We start from the raw sequence: 20,549 nt of genomic DNA, 5'->3' as shown, positions 1-20,549 counted from the left end.
ATGCCGCGGTAGGGTGTCGTGAGGTGAAGTGCCGCGGTAGGGTGTCGTGGGGTGAAGTGCCGCGGTAGGGTGTCGTGGGGTGAAGTGCTGCGGTTGGGTGTCGTGGGGTGAAGTGCCGCGGTAGGGTGTCGTGGGGTGAAGTGCCGCGGTAGGGTGTCGTGGGGTGAAGTGCCGCGGTAGGGTGTCGTGAGGTGAAGTGCCGCGGTAGGGTGTCGTGAGGTGAAGTGCCGCGGTAGGGTGAGGTGAAGTACCGTGGTAGGGTGTCGTGGGGTGAAGTGCCGCGGTAGGGTGTCGTGAGGTGAAGTGCCGCGGTAGGGTGTCGTGAGGTGAAGTGCCGCGGTAGGGTGAGGTGAAGTACCGTGGTAGGGTGTCGTGGGGTGAAGTGCCGTGGTAGGGTGTCGTGGGGTGAAGTGCCGCGGTAGGGTGTCGTGAGGTGAAGTGCCGCGGTAGGGTGTCGTGGGGTGAAGTGCCGCGGTAGGGTGTCGTGGGTTGAAGTGCCGCGGTAGGGTGTCGTGAGGTGAAATGCCGCGGTAGGGTGAGGTGAAATGCCGCGGTAGGGTGTCGTGAGGTGAAGTGCCGCGGTAGGGTGTCGTGGGGTGAAGTGCCGCGGTAGGGTGTCGTGAGGTGAAGTGCCGCGGTAGGGTGTCGTGGGGTGAAGTGCCGCGGTAGGGTGTCGTGGGGTGAAGTGCCGCGGTAGGGTGTCGTGGGGTGAAGTGCCGCGGTAGGGTGTCGTGGGGTGAAGTGCCGCGGTAGGGTGTCGTGGGGTGAAGTGCCGCGGTAGGGTGTCGTGGGGTGAAGTGCCGCGGTAGGGTGTCGTGGGGTGAAGTGCCGCGGTAGGGTGTCGTGGGGTGAAGTGCCGCGGTAGGGTGTCGTGGGGTGAAGTGCCGCGGTAGGGTGTCGTGGGGTGAAGTGCCGCGGTAGGGTGTCGTGGGGTGAAGTGCCGCGGTAGGGTGTCGTGGGTTGAAGTGCCGCGGTAGGGTGTCGTGAGGTGAAGTGCCGCGGTAGGGTGTCGTGAGGTGAAGTGCCGCGGTAGGGTGTCGTGGGTTGAAGTGCCGCGGTAGGGTGTCGTGGGTTGAAGTGCCGCGGTAGGGTGTCGTGGGTTGAAGTGCCGCGGTAGGGTGTCGTGGGTTGAAGTGCCGCGGTAAGGTGTCGTGGGTTGAAGTGCCGCGGTAGGGTGTCGTGGGTTGAAGTGCCGCGGTAGGGTGTCGTGAGGTGAAGTGCCGCGGTAGGGTGTCGTGAGGTGAAGTGAGATGGGATGACCAGGGATGTTCTCTGTTTAGTGAGTCCACCAGATCAGAGGCAGTAGAGAGAACCAGGGATGTTCTCTGTTTAGTGAGTCCACCAGATCAGAGGCAGTAGAGAGAACCAGGGATGTTCTCTGTTTAGTGAGTCCTCCAGATCAGACGCAGTAGGGATGACCAGGGATGTTCTCTGTTTAGTGAGTCCACCAGATCAGAGGCAGTAGGGATGACCAGGGACATTCTCTGTTTAGTGAGTCCTCCAGATCAGAGGCAGTAGGGATGACCAGGGATGGTCTCTGTTTAGTCAGTCCACCAGATCAGAGGCAGTAGGGATGACCAGGGATGGTCTCTGTTTAGTGAGTCCACCAGATCAGAGGCAGTAGGGATGACCAGGGATGGTCTCTGTTTAGTCAGTCCACCAGATCAGAGGCAGTAGGGATGACCAGGGATGTTCTCTGTTTAGTGAGTCCTCCAGATCAGAGGCAGTAGGGAGAACCAGGGATGTTCTCTGTTTAGTCAGTCCTCCAGATCAGAGGCAGTAGAGAGAACCAGGGATGTTCTCTTGATAAGTGTGTGAATTCGACGATGTCCCGAGTACGGGTGTCAGGGAACATGTAATGGAGTAAAAACTACATTTGTTTTTATTTTTAGGAATGTAGTAAAGTAAAAGTGGTCAAAAATATAAACAGAAAAGTAGAGAGACCACAACAATCTACTTAAGTAGTACTTTAAAGTATTTTAAACAGAGTATTGGTACAGAGTATTGACTCTGTACCGGTACCCCCCTGTATATATATTGTTATTTTTCTGCTGCTCTTTAATTACTTGTTACTTTTATCTCTTATTCTTATCCGTACTGTTGGGGGCTCGTAAGTAAGCATTGCACTGTGAGGTCTACATACACCTGTTGTGTTCGTCGCGTGTGACTAATAACATTTGATTTGAGTACTTTACACTGCTGTCTATGCTCTTGCTTGTCAGAAAATGTATATTTAAAAATAAAAAAAGTGTAATTCTTCCTAGGGGTGTATATTAATAAGATTTCTCTTTGCTAAAACATTTTCATTTCCACTTTATCCCCATAACCTGAACCCCTTACCATAACCATTTGAAATGTAACCTTCAATGGGGTGCGGTTGTCCCAAGAATCCCGGATAGCAAGGGCCCGTTCACTGAGCCAATGGTTGGGGTGGATTTTCTGCTGATTGTCCTTTTTTCAAGTGACAACTACCAGAATTCTGTGGCTACGGCCCTATAAACGACAAACTCAAAACACCGGACACGTTTTCAGTGTAGAGGTCCACACACACACACACGTTATGGAACACCACCCTAACGATACTCTACACACACACACGTTATGGAACACCACCCTAACGATACTCTACACACACACACACACACGTTATGGAACACCACCCTAACGATACTCCACACACACACACACACACGTTATGGAACACCACCCTAACGATACTCTACACTCGAGGTCGACCGATGATTTTTCAACGCCGATACCCATTTATTGGAGGACCAAAAAAAGCTGATACCGATTAGTCAGACAATTTTTATATATATATATATATATATATATATATATATATATGTATATGTATATGTATATGTATATGTATATATGTATATATGTATATGTATATGTATGTATATGTATATGTATATATATGTATATGTATATATATATATGTATATATATATATGTATATATATATATATATATGTATATATATATGTATATATATATATATATGTATATATATATATATATGTATATTAATGTGTGTGTATATATATGTATGTATGTATGTGTGTGTGTGTGTGTGTGTGTATATATGTATGTAATAATGACAATTACAACAATACAGAATGAACACTTATTTTAACTTAATATAATACATCAATAAAAATCAAATAAATAATGAAACGTGAAATTTGGTTTAAATAATGCAAAAACAAAGTGTTGGAGAAGAAAGTAAAAGTGCAATATGTGCCATGTAAGAAAGCTAACGTTTAAGATCCTTGCTCAGAACATTTTTTTTTAAATTTTACCTTTATTTAACCAGGCAAGTCAGTTAAGAACAAATTCTTATTTTCAATGACGGCCTAGGAACAGTGGGTTAACTGCCTGTTCAGTGGCAGAACGACAGATTTGTACCATGTCAGCTCAGGGATTCGAACTTGCAACCTTTCGGTTACTAGTCCAACGCTCTAACCACTAGGCTACCCTGCCGCCCCATATGAAAACTGGTGCTTCCTTTTAACATGAGTCTTCACTATTCCCAGGTAAGAAGTTTTAGGTTGTAGTTATTATAGTACTATTTCTCTCTATACCATTTGTATTTTATGTACCTTTGACTATTGGATGTTCTTATAGGTACTTTAGTATTGCCAGCCTAATCTTGGCAGTTGATAGGCTTGAAGTCATAAACAGCGCAATGCTTGAAGCACAGCGACGAGCTACTGGCAAATTCAGGAAAGTGCTGTTTGAATGAATGCTTACGAGCCTGTTGCTGCCTACCACTGCTCAGTCAGACTGCTCTATCAAATCATAGAAATAATTATAATATAATAACACAGAGATAGCAAAAATATGAAATAGCAACGAATCCCTTTGAAAATAGCCTATGTAAGTAGTCAGTTATTTTAGTTTAGTGTGAAAATTGTCTACAAAGTGTAAATAAGATACTTTTGCTTTCCGGTCGTTCCATTTCCCAAATATGTCTGTTACATGGGCAAGGAGACACATTTTCATTTTATTTTACAGAAAGTCAAACAAGTCCGTACAATTTATTATTATTATTATTTTACATTCATTGTGAATGACAACAGTTCATCTCTCAATGTGAACAATCTTTCCAACACTCCCTCTCGATAACCATCAATCTTTCCAACACTCCCTCTCGATAACCATCAATCTTTCCAACACTCCCTCTCGATAACCATCAATCTTTCCAACACTCCCTCTCGATAACCATCAATCTTTCCAACACTCCCTCTCGATAACCATCAATCTTTCCAACACTCCCTCTCGATAACCATCAATCTTTCCAACACTCCCTCTCGATAACCATCAATCTTTCCAACACTCCCTCTCGATAACCATCAATCTTTCCAACACTCCCTCTCGATAACCATCAATCTTTCCAACACTCCCTCTCGATAACCATCAATCTTTCCAACACTCCCTCTCGATAACCATCAATCTTTCCAACACTCCCTCTCGATAACCATCAATCTTTCCAACACTCCCTCTCGATAACCATCAATCTTTCCAACACTCCCTCTCGATAACCATCAATCTTTCCAACACTCCCTCTCGATAACCATCAAGCCTTTGTGTGAAATAGAACATTCTCATGCCCTGATGGTTTTGATAACAGGGGTGTGGATGCTGTCTGAGTTCTGTGCTTAGCTCTTTTGCTGACAGTTCTTCTCGGTTCTTCTCGGTGTATCATACTCGATGCGAACTCATTGCAAAAATCACTGACGTTGGAGACATATCTCCCTCACTAACTTTAAGCGTCAGCTGTCAGAGCAGCTTACCGATCGCTGCAGCTGGTACACAGCCCATCTGTAAATGGCCCAACCAACCCCCCTACCTACCTCATCCCCACATTTTGTTTTTCTGCTCTTTTGCACACCAGTGTTTCCACTTGCACATCCTCATCTGCACATCACTCTTGTACACTGTAATTACTTTGCCACTATTGGCCTATTTATTGCCTTTCCTCCTTACTTCATTTGCACACACTGTATACAGATTTTTCTATTGTGTTATTGACTGTACATTTGTTTGTGTAGCTGTGTTGTTTGTGTCACACTGCTTTGCTTTATCTTGGCCAGGTCAGAGTTGTAAATGAGAACTTGTTCTCAACTGGCCTACCTGGTTAAATAAAGGTGATATACATACATATATATATATATGTGTGTGTGTGTGTGTGTGTGTGTGTGTGTGTGTGTGTGTGTGTGTGTGTGTGTGTGTGTGTGTATATGTATGTATGTATGTATGTATGTGTATATATGTATGTATGTGTATATATATATGTATATATGTGTATTTATATATTTATTTATTTATATATATATATATATATTTATATTTATATATATTTATTTATATATATATATATTTATTTATTTATATTTATTTATATATATATATATATATATATATATATATATATATATATATATATATATATATATATATATATATATATATATATATATATATATATATATATATTACTGCGTCCGTATGGCTGAGGATGACTCATTCATAACTAGAGTGCAGAGGCCTGCCTGCAGCCCTGCCATAGATGGAGCCCCATCTGTGCAAAGCCCCATCACTCAATCCCACGTGGAATCTGTTTTTTTGTCAATATACAGTGGGGCAAAAAAGTATTTAGTCAGCCACCAATTGCGCAAGTTCTCCCACTTAAAAAGATGAGTGAGACCTGTAATCGTAAGAAGCATTGTGGACAGGTGTCGTTTATACTGATAACAAGTTCAAACAGGTGCCATTAATACAGGTAAACGTGTGGAGGACAGAGGAGCCTCTTAAAGAAGAAGTTACAGGTCTGTGAGAGCCAGAAATCTTGCTTGTTTGTAGGTGACCAAATACTTATTTTCCACCATAATTTGCAAATAAATTCATTAAAAATCCTTTTTCTTCTCATTTTGTCTGTCATAGTTGAAGTGTACCTATGATGAAAATTACAGGCCTCATCTTTTTAAGTGGGAGAACTTGCACAATTGGTGGCTGTTGAAATACTTTTTGCCCCACTGTAGATATATCTACATAGATATAGATAGATATAGATAGAAATTGGATTTTGAAAGATTGAAAAATAGGCTTTTGCTTGTACAGTGTCTCAATCATCACTAACCAAATGCGGATTTGGTCAGTGGCTATTTAAGAAATATGCTTTCGGAGTAGATTTAGAGGGCTGTTTTAAGCACAGTCCATGATGTTATGATATTTTTTAAGCTACAATAATAAAAAATATTGTCAGATATATCGGTTATGTGTGATTATTTCAACTAACGGTGTGTGTCTCTTCCTCAGGCCGTGGTGGAATGAGCAGCGTGTGTGTGTTGAAGGGTAAAGCAGTGCTCTGGCAGGCCTCGTTCAGCCCCCACCTCAGAACTTCAACTCCCAGCATGCCGGTGGTGCTGAGCAGCGGAGGACACGCCCCCCCGGCTGGACAGACCCCACATGCCCCGCCACCAAGCCAGCAGGTAAGGAATGGAGACCAGGGCATAAAATGAACACCTGCCAAATGCGGGTAGATTTTTGGCATTGGCCGGTGTGTGTATTTCACCAGGACTCCACAGGACGAGCGGTTCACTCGCATTTGTGAATTAAAGTGTGATCGCATTTAAAGTAAAATAAATGATGCAGTAGCTGTTTTCAAAGTATTTCTGCCGCTTCGTTTCATAGCTCAAATAACTACGACTCCTATATAGTCTATTTCACCTCGCGCGACAACTGCCTGGCGTTCCTCCGCTTCCTCTTCTATGTTTGAGTTTCAACTGACTCGACTCGCGCTACCATGGTAACCTCCACGCCCTTAAAGAGGCAGGCGAAGATTTGTCTCATCTGTGATATTTTGGATTTAATGATTTCAGCTTTCAAAAAATGAAATTAAAACAATATACCACATTACGTCTTACTAGTAATACTGTAATCTGTTTTTGAAACGAAACATGCTCATCTGTTTTTTTGTGTTGGTGTAATTTAGGCGGGGGGAAAATAATTTGGCCGATATAAAATAATAAAATAAATATATATTATAAAATAATAATAATAATAATAATAATAAAATAAATATATATTATAAAATAATAATAATAATAAAATATATATTATAAAATAATTATAATGATCTGAGTGGCTGGTAGGTTTTTACATCTGTCATGTCAGACAGCAGTACGCGTCACACAGACTGACAGATGTTCAGACGCGGAGATGTTAGCTGTGTGTGTTGCAGGGCGTGGCGGGTACGGGGCGCTCTCAGACGCGGAGATGTTAGCTGTGTGTGTTGCAGGGCGTGGCGGGTACGGGGCGCTCTCAGACGCGGAGATGTTAGCTGTGTGTGTTGCAGGGCGTGGCGGGTACGGGGCGCTCTCAGACGCGGAGATGTTAGCTGTGTGTGTTGCAGGGCGTGGCGGGTACGGGGCGCTCTCAGACGCGGAGATGTTAGCTGTGTGTGTTGCAGGGCGTGGCGGGTACGGGGCGCTCTCAGACGCGGAGATGTTAGCTGTGTGTGTTGCAGGGCGTGGCGGGTACGGGGCGCTCTCAGACGCGGAGATGTTAGCTGTGTGTGTTGCAGGGCGTGGCGGGTACGGGGCGCTCTCAGACGCGGAGATGTTAGCTGTGTGTGTTGCAGGGCGTGGCGGGTACGGGTTCGCTCTCAGACGCGGAGATGTTAGCTGTGTGTGTTGCAGGGCGTGGCGGGTACGGGGCGCTCTCAGGATGATGCCATGGTGAACTACTTCTTCCAGCGGCAGCACGGAGAGCAGCCTGGCAAACACCGCTGGCCCACCGGGGAGAACATCCACGACAGCCAGGTACTGGTGGCTGGGGGGGGGGGGAAATCAGACAATGGTCTCGGTTTGAGTTTATGGGCCTACTCTTTACTGACAGTCTCTCTGAGTGTAACCTTGTCCCTCTTTCTGTAGTGTAGGGGTGTTATTTTCACTTGGTCTCCCTCTGTAGGTGTTATTCTAACCTGGTCTCTCTGTAGGTGTAGTGTAGGGGTGTTATTCTAACCTGGTCTCTCTGTAGGTGTTATTCTAACCTGATCTCTCTGTAGGTGTTATTCTAACCTGGTCTCTCTGTAGGTGTAGTGTAGGGGTGTTATTCTAACCTGGTTTCTCTGTAGGTGTTATTCTAACCTGGTCTCTCTCTGTAGGTGTAGTGTAGGGGGGTTATTCTAACCTGGTCTCTCTCTGTAGGTGTTATTCTAACCTGGTCTCTCTGTAGGTGTTATTCTAACCTGATCTCTCTCTGTAGGTGTAGTGTAGGGGTGTTATTCTAACCTGGTCTCTCTCTGTAGGTGTTATTCTAACCTGGTCTCTCTGTAGGTGTAGTGTAGGGGTGTTATTCTAACCTGGTCTCTCTGTAGGTGTTATTCTCACCTGGTCTCTCTGTAGGTGTAGTGTAGGGGTGTTATTCTAACCTGGTCTCTCTGTCTGTAGTGTAGGGGTGTTCTTCTAACCTGGTCTCTCTGTAGGTGTTATTCTAACCTGGTCTCTCTGTAGGTGTTATTCTAACCTGGTCTCTTTGTCTGTAGTGTAGGGGTGTTATTCTCACCTGGTCTCTCTGTAGGTGTTATTCTAACCTGGTCTCTCTGTAGGTGTAGTGTAGGGGTGTTATTCTCACCTGGTCTCTCTGTCTGTAGGTGTTATTCTAACCTGGTCTCTCTGTCTGTAGGTGTTATTCTAACCTGGTCTCTCTGTAGGTGTTATTCTAACCTGGTCTCTCTCTGTAGGTGTTATTCTAACCTGGTCTCTGTCTGTAGGTGTTATTCTAACCTGGTCTCTCTCTCTGTAGTTGTAGTGTTGTTATAACCTGGTCTCTGTAGGTGTTGTTATAACCTGGTCTCTGTAGGTGTTATTCTAACCTGGTCTCTCTGTAGGTGTTATTCTAACCTGGTCTCTCTCTCTGTAGGTGTAGTGTTGTTATAACCTGGTCTCTAGGTGTTATTCTAACCTGGTCTCTGTAGGTGTTGTTATAACCTGGTCTCTCTGTAGGTGTAGTGTTGTTATAACCTGGTCTCTCTGTAGGTGTAGTGTTGTTATAACCTGGTCTCTGTAGGTGTTGTTATAACCTGGTCTCTCTGTAGGTGTAGTGTTGTTATAACCTGGTCTCTGTAGGTGTAGTGTTGTTATAACCTGGTCTCTGTAGGTGTAGTGTTGTTATAACCTGGTCTCTGTAGGTGTAGTGTTGTTATAACCTGGTCTCTCTGTAGGTGTTATTCTAACCTGGTCTCTCTCTCTGTAGGTGTAGTGTTGTTATAACCTGGTCTCTGTAGGTGTTGTTATAACCTGCTCTCTCTCTCTGTAGGTTTAGTGTTGTTATAACCTGGTCTCTCTGTCTGTAGGTGTTATTCTAACCTGGTCTCTCTCTCTGTAGGTGTAGTGTTGTTATAACCTGGTCTCTGTAGGTGTTGTTATAACCTGGTCTCTGTAGGTGTTGTTATAACCTGGTCTCTGTAGGTGTAGTGTTGTTATAACCTGGTCTCTCTCTCTGTAGGTATAGTGTTATTATAACCTGGTCTCTCTGTAGGTCTAGTGTTGTTATAACCTGGTCTCTGTAGGTGTTGTTATAACCTGGTCTCTGTAGGTGTTGTTATAACCTGGTCTCTCTGTAGGTGTAGTGTTGTTATAACCTGGTCTCTGTAGGTGTAGTGTTGTTATAACCTGGTCTCTGTAGGTGTAGTGTTGTTATAACCTGGTCTCTGTAGGTGTAGTGTTGTTATAACCTGGTCTCTCTGTAGGTGTTATTCTAACCTGGTCTCTCTCTCTCTCTGTAGGTGTAGTGTTGTTATAACCTGCTCTCTGTAGGTGTAGTGTTGTTATAACCTGGTCTCTGTAGGTGTAGTGTTGTTATAACCTGGTCTCTCTCTCCAGGGGCGGTCGATGGATGAGCTGAACCATGACTTCCATGCTCTGGCTCTAGAGGGGCGTGCCATGGGAGAGGTAAGGGGTCAGGGGTTACAGGTCAAGTAGTTAGAGGACCATAGACACTCAGCCTACCGAAGGCCATGTGATGGTGGAAGGAAGAGCACCGTTGCCCAGAATAAAGTGACCCATAAATCCTATGTTTAGTCATTCCGAGGAAAACGACCTGACACTTCTCTTTCTTTCACTTCTCTTTCTTTCACTTCTCTTTCTCGTTCCTCTTTCTCGTTCCTCTTTCTCGTTCCTCTTTCTGTTTCTCTCCTCCCTTTCTCTCCTCCCTTTCTCTTTCTGTTTCTCTCCTCCCTTTGTCTTTCTGTCTTTCTCCATCTCTCTCTCTCCCCTCCCCCTCTCCTTTTTACAGCAGCTTTTGACAGGTAAGAAGTTTTGGGAGAGTGACGATGCTGGAAAAGATGGACCAAAAGGGATCTTTCTGGACCAGTGGAGGGGTGGCGCGTGGGGGACCACAGGTAAGATGGAGAGCCCAGCCCCTGGATTGAAACACCACAGTGTCACCCCACCAAGTCTTGAGTGCCCAGCCAAATGTGTACTTGTGTTTTGCGGTTTTGACAATAGGTCTCTTTTTTTTCTTTCTCCTCTACCAGACCACTTGGTGTCTCAGCCAATCATGGTGTCTCATCGGCCGGGTGGGGGTTTCCATGGCGGCGGGGAGGTGGGCGGGTCAGTGATGTCACCGCGGTCAGAGAGCGGCGGCTTGGGAGTTCGTATGGTAGAATACGTCCTCTCCTCTTCTCCCGCCGAGAAACTGGACTCCTGCCTCCGTAAGGGACCTTTCGTAAGTAGCCTACCCTCATTTACACTCCCATCATTCAATTCATATGTCTACGTAGATCATCAATGCTGACCCACCTTCACCACTGGCAACCTAGACTCCTTGCGGCACTGGGTTACACTGCATACGTGGTCTCGTTTAGATCTCTCTCTCTCTCTCTCTTTAGATCTCTCTCTCTCTCTTTAGATCTCTCTCTCTCTTTAGATCTCTCTCTCTCTCTTTAGATCTCTCTCTCTCTCTTTAGATCTCTCTCTCTCTCTTTAGATCTCTCTCTCTCTCTTTAGATCTCTATCTCTCTTTAGATCTCTCTCTCTCTCTTTAGATCTCTCTCTCTCTTTAGATCTCTCTCTCTCTCTTTAGATCTCTCTCTCTCTCTCTTTAGATCTCTCTCTCTCTCTTTAGATCTCTCTCTCTCTCTCTTAGATCTCTCTCTCTCTTTAGATCTCTCTCTCTCTCTCTTTAGATCTCTCTCTCTCTCTCTTTAGATCTCTCTCTCTCTCTTTAGATCTCTCTCTCTCTCTCTTTAGATCTCTTTCTCTCTCTCTCTTTAGATCTCTCTCTCTTTAGATCTCTCTCTCTTTAGATCTCTCTCTCTCTTTAGATCTCTCTCTCTCTTTAGATCTCTCTCTCTCTTTAGATCTCTCTCTCTCTAGATCTCTCTCTCTCTCTTTAGATCTCTCTCTCTCTCTCTTTAGATCTCTCTCTCTCTGTGTCTCTTTAGATCTCTCTCTCTGTGTCTCTTTAGATTTCTCTCTCTCTCTGTCTCTTTAGATTTCTCTCTCTCTCTGTCTCATTTAGATTTCTCTCTCTCTCTCTCTCTGTCTCTTTAGATTTCTCTCAAATTCAAATTCAAACTGCTTTATTGGCATGAAAAACATTGTGTCAATATTGCCAAAGCAACAATGTATACAATATACATTGTAACAAAATTCTAAATGATAGCAAATATAAAATATAAAAGTGTAGTAAATAATAATACAAAATTAAATACAAAAATAATAATAATTACAGTAATAACAATAATAGCAATAACAATTAAGTTACTGCTTACTATGCAGATGTTATTATTCAGTGTCCCTCAGGCTATGGCAGGAAAATACATATTTGGCTGCAAGAGGAGCCATTGCTCCTTCGCCCATGAGTATTCTTAGTTTTTCCTCTGGGTTCAATTTGTAAAAATTTGGAATATGTTTAGTAATTTCTGTGAATAATGAATCTCTTTGTGAGGAATATTTATCACAGTAAAGGAGAAAGTGCATCTCTGTCTCTACCTCCCCTGTTATGCAGTGACCACATACACGCTCCTCTTTGGGTAGCCATGTCTTTTTATGTCTGCCGGTTTCTATTGCCAATCGGTGGTCACTCAGCCTGTACTTGGTAAGGATCTGTCTCTGCTTCGTATCTCTGACAGAGTAGAGATAATCAGCCAATTCATATTCTCTGTTTAGGGTCAGATAGCAATTTAGTCGGCTTTGGGATTTTGTTTCATTTTTCCAATGTTGTAAATATGATTCCTTTGATTGGTTCATGATTTTGCTTATTGGAATTCTTTCTTTTGAAGCAGTGCTGGTGTCAGCTTGGTTGGTGAGGTCCAACACCAGCTGACTGAGAGGGCTCGTTTCTGGGCTCAGCTCTTGGGTTTGAAGTGATTTAAATTGCAGACTTGAATTTGGACTTGAATTCAGATGTAGCCAAAATTTTAATGATCTTTTCTGTATTTTCATTATTACTGGAAAACGGCCCAATTCTGCCCTACATGCATTAGTTGGTGTATTTCTCTGAACTTGTAGGATTTTCCGACAGAATTCTGCATGTAGGGCTTCAATTGGATGTTTGTCCCACATTTTAAAGTCCAGTTTATTGAGTGGCCCCCAAACCTCACTTCCATAAAGAGCTATTGGTAGGATTACACTGTCAAATATTTTAGTCCAAATTCTAATTGGGATGTTGATTTTGAATAATTTCATTTTTATTGCATACATTGCTCTGCGGGCTTTTTCTTTGAGTGCATTCACTGCCATATTAAAGTTTCCCGATGCAGATATGGTCAGACCAAGATAGGTGTAATTTTTTGTGTGTTCAATTAAGGTGTTGTTCAGGGTGAATTTATATTTGTGTTTCTGACATCTGGATTTTTTTTGGAAAATCATGATTTTAGTTTTTTGGAAATTTACTGCCAGGGCCCAATTATGGCAATATTGCTCCAGAATATTAATTTTCTGTTGAAGACCTTCTTTGGTTGGTGATAGAAGTACCACGTCATCAGCATATAGCAGGTATTTCACCTCTGTGTCAAATAGTGTGAGTCCTGGGGCTGGAGATTGGTCCAACATGTCTGCTAATTCATTGATATAAATGTTGAAAAGATTTGGACTCAAACTGCAGCCTTGTCTCACACCTCGACATTGTGAAAAAAATTCTGTTCTTTGGTTTTTGATTTTTATTGCACACTTGTTTTCTGTGTACATACATTTTATTAAGTCATATACCTTACCACCAAGTCCACTTTGTAGAATTTTGTAGAATAGCCCTTCGTGCCAAATCGAATCAAATGCTTTTTTAAAGTCAATAAAGCAAGCAAAGATTTTGCCCTCTTTGTTTTGGTGGATGTGTTTATTAATTAGTGTGTGTAAGGTGTATATATGGTCAGTAGTGCGATGGTTAGGGAGAAAGCCAATTTGACATTTACTTATTACATTTTTTTCTTGAAGAAAGGTTTGAATTCTTGAATTCAAAATGCTACAGAAAATCTTTCCCAAGTTACTGTTTACGCAAATTCCCCTGTAATTATTAGGGTCTGATTTGTCTCCACTTTTGTGGATAGGGAGATGAGCCCCTGGTTCCAGACATCAGGGAAGCAGCCAGAAGTTAAAACCATGTTGAACAATTTAAGCACAGCATTTTGCAACTCAGGTGTGCTGTTTTTCAGCATTTCATTTCTGATGTTGTCTAGACCACAAGCCTTCTTTGATTTAATAGATTTTAGCTTTTCATTTAGTTCTTGTTGGGTTATTGGGTAATCTAATGGATTTTGGTTGTTTTTAATGACTGATTCAAGGATGTTCAATTTTTCTTTAATTTCTAATTGGTTCTGTTGCAAGTCTTTTTGTGGGATGTTTTTGTATAGATTATCAAAATAAGTTTTCCAAATTCCTACATCTTGTATTGCTAATTCTTGTGGCTTCTTCTCTCTCTCTCTGTCTCATTTAGATCTCTCTCTCTCTGTGTCTCTTTAGATTTCTCTCTCTCTCTGTCTCATTTAGATCTCTCTCTCTGTGTCTCTTTAGATTTCTCTCTCTCTGTCTCTTTAGATTTCTCTCTCTCTCTCTCTGTCTCTTTAGATTTCTCTCTCTCTCTGTCTCGTTTAGATCTCTCTCTCTCTGTCTCTTTAGATTTCTCTCTCTCTTTCTGTCTCTTTAGATTTCTCTCTCTGTCTCATTTAGATCTCTCTCTCTGTGTCTCTTTAGATTTCTCTCTCTCTCTCTCTCTCTCTCTGTCTCTTTAGATTTCTCTCTCTCTCTGTCTCGTTTAGATCTCTCTCAGCTCTATGGATTTCCTGCTGTTACCTCTATATATTACTGTCAATGTGTCAATCACAATGTTCTCAATCTGTCGCCCAACTTTTATTTATCCCTCCCTCGCTCGCTCCCTCCCTCACTCCCTCCCTCACTCTCTCCCTCACTCGCTCGCTCCATCTCTCGCTCGCTCCATCTCTCGCTCGCTCCATCTCTCGCTCGCTCCATCTCTCGCTCGCTCCATCTCTCGCTCGCTCCATCTCTCGCTCGCTCCATCTCTCGCTCGCTCCATCTCTCGCTCGCTCCATCTCTCGCTCGCTCAATCTCTCGCTCGCTCGATCTCTCGCTCGCTCCATCTCTCGCTCGCTCCATCTCTCGCTCGCTCCATCTCTCGCTCGCTCCATCTCTCGCTCGCTCCATCTCTCGCTCGCTCCATCTCTCTCTCCATCTCTCTCTCTATCTCTCTCTCTCTCGCTCCATCTCTCTCTGTCTCAGGGTCCGAGGGATGGAGAGGTGGGGGAGGAGATTAGAGATAAACCAAAGGCCTCATTTGAAGGAGAGAAACTCAAGGACATGGGAGAGGGTGACGTCATCAGTGATGTCATCAACCCCAACGGGCTCCCTGTGCAGAACGGCCTGGACGTGGATGGCAAGGAGTACAGGTAAACACACACATACACACACCTACCTCTTCTGTGTACACTGAGTGTACAGAACATTAGGAACACCTGCTCTTTCCATGACACACTGACCAGGTGAATCCAGGTGAAAGATATGATCCCTTATTGATGTCACCTGTTAAATCCACTTCAATCAGTGTAGATGAAGGGGAGGAGACGGGTTAAAGAAGGATGTTTAAGCCTTGAGACAATCGAGACATGGATTGTGTCTGTGTGCCATTCATGGGGTGACTAGGCAAGACACAAGATGTAGGTGCCTTTGAACAGGGTATGGCAGTAGGTGCCTTTGAACAGGGTATGGTAGTAGGTGCCTTTGAACAGGATATGGTAGTAGGTGCCTTTGAACAGGATATGGTAGTAGGTGCCTTTGAACAGGATATGGTAGTAGGTGCCTTTGAACAGGGTATGGTAGTAGGTGCCTTTGAACAGGGTATGGTAGTAGGTGCCTTTGAACAGGGTATGGTAGTAGGTGCCTTTGAACGGGGTATGGTAGTAGATGCCTTTGAACAGGATATGGTAGTACATTTACATTTACATTTAAGTCATTTAGCAGACGCTCTTATCCAGAGCGACTTACAAATTGGTGAATTCACCTTCTGACATCCAGTGGAACAGCCACTTTACAATAGTGCATCTAAATCATTAAGGGGGGGTGGTGAGAAGGATTACTTATCCTATCCTAGGTATTCCTTGAAGAGGTGGGGTTTCAGGTGTCTCCGGAAGGTGGTGATTGACTCCGCTGTCCTGGCGTCGTGAGGGAGTTTGTTCCACCATTGGGGGGCCAGAGCAGCGAACAGTTTTGACTGGGCTGAGCGGGAACTGTACTTCCTCAATGGTAGGGAGGCGAGCAGGCCAGAGGTGGATGAACGCAGTGCCCTTGCTTGGGTGTAGGGCCTGATCAGAGCCTGGAGGTACTGCGGTGCCGTTCCCCTCACAGCTCCGTAGGCAAGCACCATGGTCTTGTAGCGGATGCGAGCTTCAACTGGAAGCCAGTGGAGAGAGCGGAGGAGCGGGGTGACGTGAGAGAACTTGGGAAGGTTGAACACCAGACGGGCTGCGGCGTTCTGGATGAGTTGTAGGGTTTAATGGCACAGGCAGGGAGCCCAGCCAACAGCGAGTTGCAGTAATCCAGACGGGAGATGACAAGTGCCTGGATTAGGACCTGCGCCGCTTCCTGTGTGAGGCAGGGTCGTACTCTGCGGATGTTGTAGAGCATGAACCTACAGGAACGGGCCACCGCCATGATGTTGGTTGAGAACGACAGGGTGTTGTCCAGGATCACGCCAAGGTTCTTAGCGCTCTGGGAGGAGGACACAATGGAGTTGTCAACCGTGATGGCGAGATCATGGAACGGGCAGTCCTTCCCCGGGAGGAAGAGCAGCTTCGTCTTGCCGAGGTTCAGCTTGAGGTGGTGATCCGTCATCCACACTGATATGTCTGCCAGACATGCAGAGATGCGATTCGCCACCTGGTCATCAGAAGGGGAAAGGAGAAGATTAATTGTGTGTCGTCTGCATAGCAATGATAGGAGAGACCATGTGAGGTTATGACAGAGCCAAGTGACTTGGTGTATAGCGAGAATAGGAGAGGGCCTAGAACAGAGCCCTGGGGGACACCAGTGGTGAGAGCGCGTGGCGAGGAGACAGATTCTCGCCACGCCACCTGGTAGGAGCGACCTGTCAGGTAGGACGCAATCCAAGCGTGGGCCGCGCCGGAGATGCCCAACTCGGAGAGGGTGGAGAGGAGGATCTGATGGTTCACAGTATCGAAGGCAGCCGATAGGTCTAGAAGGATGAGAGCAGAGGAGAGAGAGTTAGCTTTAGCAGTGCGGAGCGCCTCCGTGATGCAGAGAAGAGCAGTCTCAGTTGAATGACTAGTCTTGAAACCTGACTGATTTGGATCAAGAAGGTCATTCTGAGAGAGATAGCAGGAGAGCTGGCCAAGGACGGCACGTTCAAGAGTTTTGGAGAGAAAAGAAAGAAGGGATACTGGTCTGTAGTTGTTGACATCGGAGGGATCGAGTGTAGGTTTTTTCAGAAGGGGTGCAACTCTCGCTCTCTTGAAGACGGAAGGGACGTAGCCAGCGGTCAGGGATGAGTTGATGAGCGAGGTGAGGTAAGGGAGAAGGTCCCCGGAAATGGTCTGGAGAAGAGAGGAGGGGATAGGGTCGAGCGGGCAGGTTGTTGGGCGGCCGGCCGTCACAAGAAGCGAGATTTCATCTGGAGAGAGAGGGGAGAAAGAGGTCAGAGCACAGGGTAGGGCAGTGTGAGCAGAACCAGCGGTGTCGTTTGACTTAGCAAACGAGGATTGGATGTCGTCGACCTTCTTTTCAAAATGGTTGACGAAGTCATCTGCAGAGAGGGAGGAGGGGGGGGGGGGAGGAGGATTCAGGAGGGAGGAGAAGGTGGCAAAGAGCTTCCTAGGGTTAGAGGCAGATGCTTGGAATTTAGAGTGGTAGAAAGTGGCTTTAGCAGCAGAGACAGAGGAGGAAAATGTAGAGAGGAGGGAGTGAAAGGATGCCAGGTCCGCAGGGAGGCGAGTTTTCCTCCATTTCCGCTCGGCTGCCCGGAGCTCTGTTCTGTGAGCTCGCAATGAGTCATCGAGCCACGGAGCGGGGAGGGGAGGACCGAGCCGGCCTGGAGGATAGGGGACATAGAGAGTCAAAGGATGCAGAAAGGGAAGAGAGGAGGGTTGAGGAGGCAGAATCAGGAGAAAGGTTGGAGAAGGTATGAGCAGAGGGAAGAGATGATAGGATGGAAGAGGAAAGAGTAGCGGGGGAGAGAGAGCGAAGGTTGGGACGGCGCGATACCATCCGAGTAGGGGCAGTGTGGGAAGTGTTGGATGAGAGCGAGAGGGAAAAGGATACAAGGTAGTGGTCGGAGACTTGGAGGGGAGTTGCAGTGAGGTTAGTGGAAGAACAGCATCTAGTAAAGATGAGGTCGGCGTATTGCATGCCTTGTGAGTAGGGGGAAGGTGAGAGGGTGAGGTCAAAAGAGGAGAGGAGTGGAAAGAAGGAGGCAGAGAGGAATGAGTCAAAGGTAGACGTGGGGAGGTTAAAGTCGCCCAGGACTGTGAGAGGTGAGCCGTCCTCAGGAAAGGAGCTTATCAAGGCATCAAGCTCATTGATGAACTCTCCGAGGGAACCTGGAGGGCGATAAATGATAAGGATGTTAAGGTTGAAAGGGCTGGTAACTGTGACAGCATGGAATTCAAAGGAGGCAATAGATAGATGGGTAAGGGGAGAGAGAGAGAATGACCACTTGGGAGAGATGAGGATCCCGGTGCCACCACCCCGCTGACCAGAAGCTCTCGGGGTGTGCGAGAACACGTGGGCGGACGAAGAGAGAGCAGTAGGAGTAGCAGTGTTATCTGTGGTGATCCATGTTTCCGTCAGTGCCAGGAAGTCGAGGGACTGGAGGGAGGCATAGGCTGAGATGAACTCTGCCTTGTTGGCCGCAGATCGGCAGTTCCAGAGGCTACCGGAGACCAGGAACTCCACGTGGGTCGTGCGCGCTGGGACCACCAGATTAGGGTGGCCGCGGCCACGCGGTGTGGAGCGTTTGTATGGTCTGTGCAGAGAGGAGAGAACAGGGATAGATAGACACATAGTTAACAGGGTACAGAAGAGGCTACGCTAATGCAACTGAGATTGGAATGACAAGTGGACTACACGTCTCGAATGTTCAGAAAGTTAAGCTTACGTAGCAAGAATCTTATTGACTAAAATGATTGAAATGATACAGTACTGCTGGAGTAGGCTAGCTGGTAGTGGCTGCGATGTTGACACTACACTAATCAAGTCGTTCCGTCGAGTGTAATAGTTTCTACAGTGCTGCTATTCGGGGGCTAGCTGGCTAGCTAGCAGGTTGATTGCGTTACGTTACTTAAAAGAACGACAATAGCTGGCTAGCTAACCTAGAAAATCGCTCTAGGCTACACAATTGTCTTAGATACAAAGACGGCTATGTAGCTAGCCAGCTACGATCAAACAAAACAAACCAAAGTAGATGCCTTTGAACGGGATATGGTAGTAGGTGCCTTTGAACAGGGTATGGTAGTAGGGTATGGTAGTAGGGTATGGTAGTAGATGCCTTTGAACAGGATATGGTAGTAGATGCCTTTGAACAGGATATGGTAGTAGGTGCCTTGGAACGGGGTATGGTAGTAGGTGCCTTTGAACAGGATATGGTAGTAGGTGCCTTTGAACAGGGTATGGTAGTAGGTGCCTTTGAACAGGATATGGTAGTAGGTGCCATTGAACAGGGTATGGTAGTAGGTGCCTTTGAACAGGATATGGTAGTAGGTGCCTTTGAACAGGATATGGTAGTAGGTGCCTTTGAACAGAGTATGGTAGTAGGTGCCTTTGAACAGGGTATGGTAGTAGGTGCCAAGAGCACCGGTTTGGGTCAAGAACTCAACCCTGCTGGGTTTTTCACACTCAACAGTTTTCTGTGTGTATCACGAAAGGGTCCACCACCCAAAGGACATCCAGCCAACTTGACACAACTGTGGGAAGCATTTCAATCAACATGGGTCAGCGTCCCTGTGAAACGCTTTGGGACACTTTGTAGAGTCCACGCCCTGACAACTTGAGGCTGTTCTGAGGTCAAAAGGGGCGGGTTGCAACTCAATATTAGGAAGGTGTTCTTAATGTTTTGTACACTCAGTGTATGTGTTCACACTGTGTGTGTTTCTTTGTAGAGTCCACGCCCTGACAACTTGGGGCTGTTCTGAGAGGTGCTTCTCTGTATTAGGAAGGTGTTCTTAATGTTTGGTGTACTCAGTGTGTACATATGCACACGGATGGTTAACCATGTTTCCCTCTTCTCTCCCCCGTCCCTCTTCTCTCTCCCTCCCCCGTCCCTCTTCTCTCCCTCCCCCGTCCCTCTTCTCTCTCCCTCCCCGTCCCTCTTCTCTCTCCCTCCCCGTCCCTCTTCTCTCTCTCTCCCCGTCCCTCTTCTCTCTCCCTCCCCCGCCCCTCTTCTCTCTCCCTCCCCCGTCCCTCTTCTCTCCCCCGTCCCTCTTCTCTCTCTCCCCGTCCCTCTTCTCTCTCCCTCCCCGTCCCTCTTCTCTCCCCCGTCCCTCTTCTCTCTCCCTCCCCGCCCCTCTTCTCTCTCCCTCCCCGTCCCTCTTCTCTCTCCCTCCCCGCCCCTCTTCTCTCTCCCTCCCCCGTCCCTCTTCTCTCTCTCTCCCCCGTCCCTCTTCTCTCTCTCTCCCCCGTCCCTCTTCTCTCTCTCTCCCCCGTCCCTCTTCTCTCTCTCTCCCCCGTCCCTCTTCTCTCTCTCTCTCCCCCGTCCCTCTCTCTCTCTCTCCCCCGTCCCTCTTCTCTCTCTCTCTCCCTCTTCTCTCTCCCCCGTCCCTCTTCTCTCTCCCCCGTCCCTCTTCTCTCTCCCCCGTCCCTCTTCTCTCTCCCCCCGTCCCTCTTCTCTCTCCCCCGTCCCTCTTCTCTCTCCCCCGTCCCTCTTCTCTCTCTCCCCGTCCCTCTTCTCTCTTCTCTCCCCCGTCCCTCTTCTCTCTTCTCTCCCCCGTCCCTCTTCTCTCTCTCTCCCCGTCCCTCTCTCTCCCCCGTCCCCTTCTCTCTCTCTCCCCCGTCCCTCTTCTCTCTCCCCCGTCCCTC

General features: G+C 46.1%; 1 protein-coding gene across 11 annotated transcripts in view; it reads left to right on the top strand.

The window, feature by feature from the left end:
• Positions 1-20,549, top strand: part of LOC135549539 (pumilio homolog 1-like) — a 70,432-nt gene that overhangs the window by 12,941 nt on the left and 36,942 nt on the right. For 5 of the 11 annotated variants that reach the window (XM_064979567.1, XM_064979572.1, XM_064979574.1 and 2 more), the window contains exons 2-7: positions 6,328-6,500; positions 7,695-7,832; positions 9,897-9,965; positions 10,309-10,414; positions 10,550-10,740; positions 14,748-14,914. In XM_064979567.1, the coding sequence (XP_064835639.1) occupies positions 6,339-6,500; positions 7,695-7,832; positions 9,897-9,965; positions 10,309-10,414; positions 10,550-10,740; positions 14,748-14,914 (833 nt within the window). In that variant the 5' untranslated portion in view covers positions 6,328-6,338. The remainder of the gene's footprint in view (positions 1-6,327; positions 6,501-7,694; positions 7,833-9,896; positions 9,966-10,308; positions 10,415-10,549; positions 10,741-14,747; positions 14,915-20,549) is intronic. The other 6 variants (XM_064979571.1, XM_064979573.1, XM_064979575.1 and 3 more) reach the window with 2 other exon arrangements.

The sequence above is a fragment of the Oncorhynchus masou genome, chromosome 12 (assembly GCF_036934945.1).
Source record: "Oncorhynchus masou masou isolate Uvic2021 chromosome 12, UVic_Omas_1.1, whole genome shotgun sequence".
Lineage (NCBI taxonomy): Eukaryota > Metazoa > Chordata > Actinopteri > Salmoniformes > Salmonidae > Oncorhynchus > Oncorhynchus masou.
Note: the sequence above shows the minus strand (reverse complement) of the source record. Positions and strands in the feature narration are given on the sequence as shown.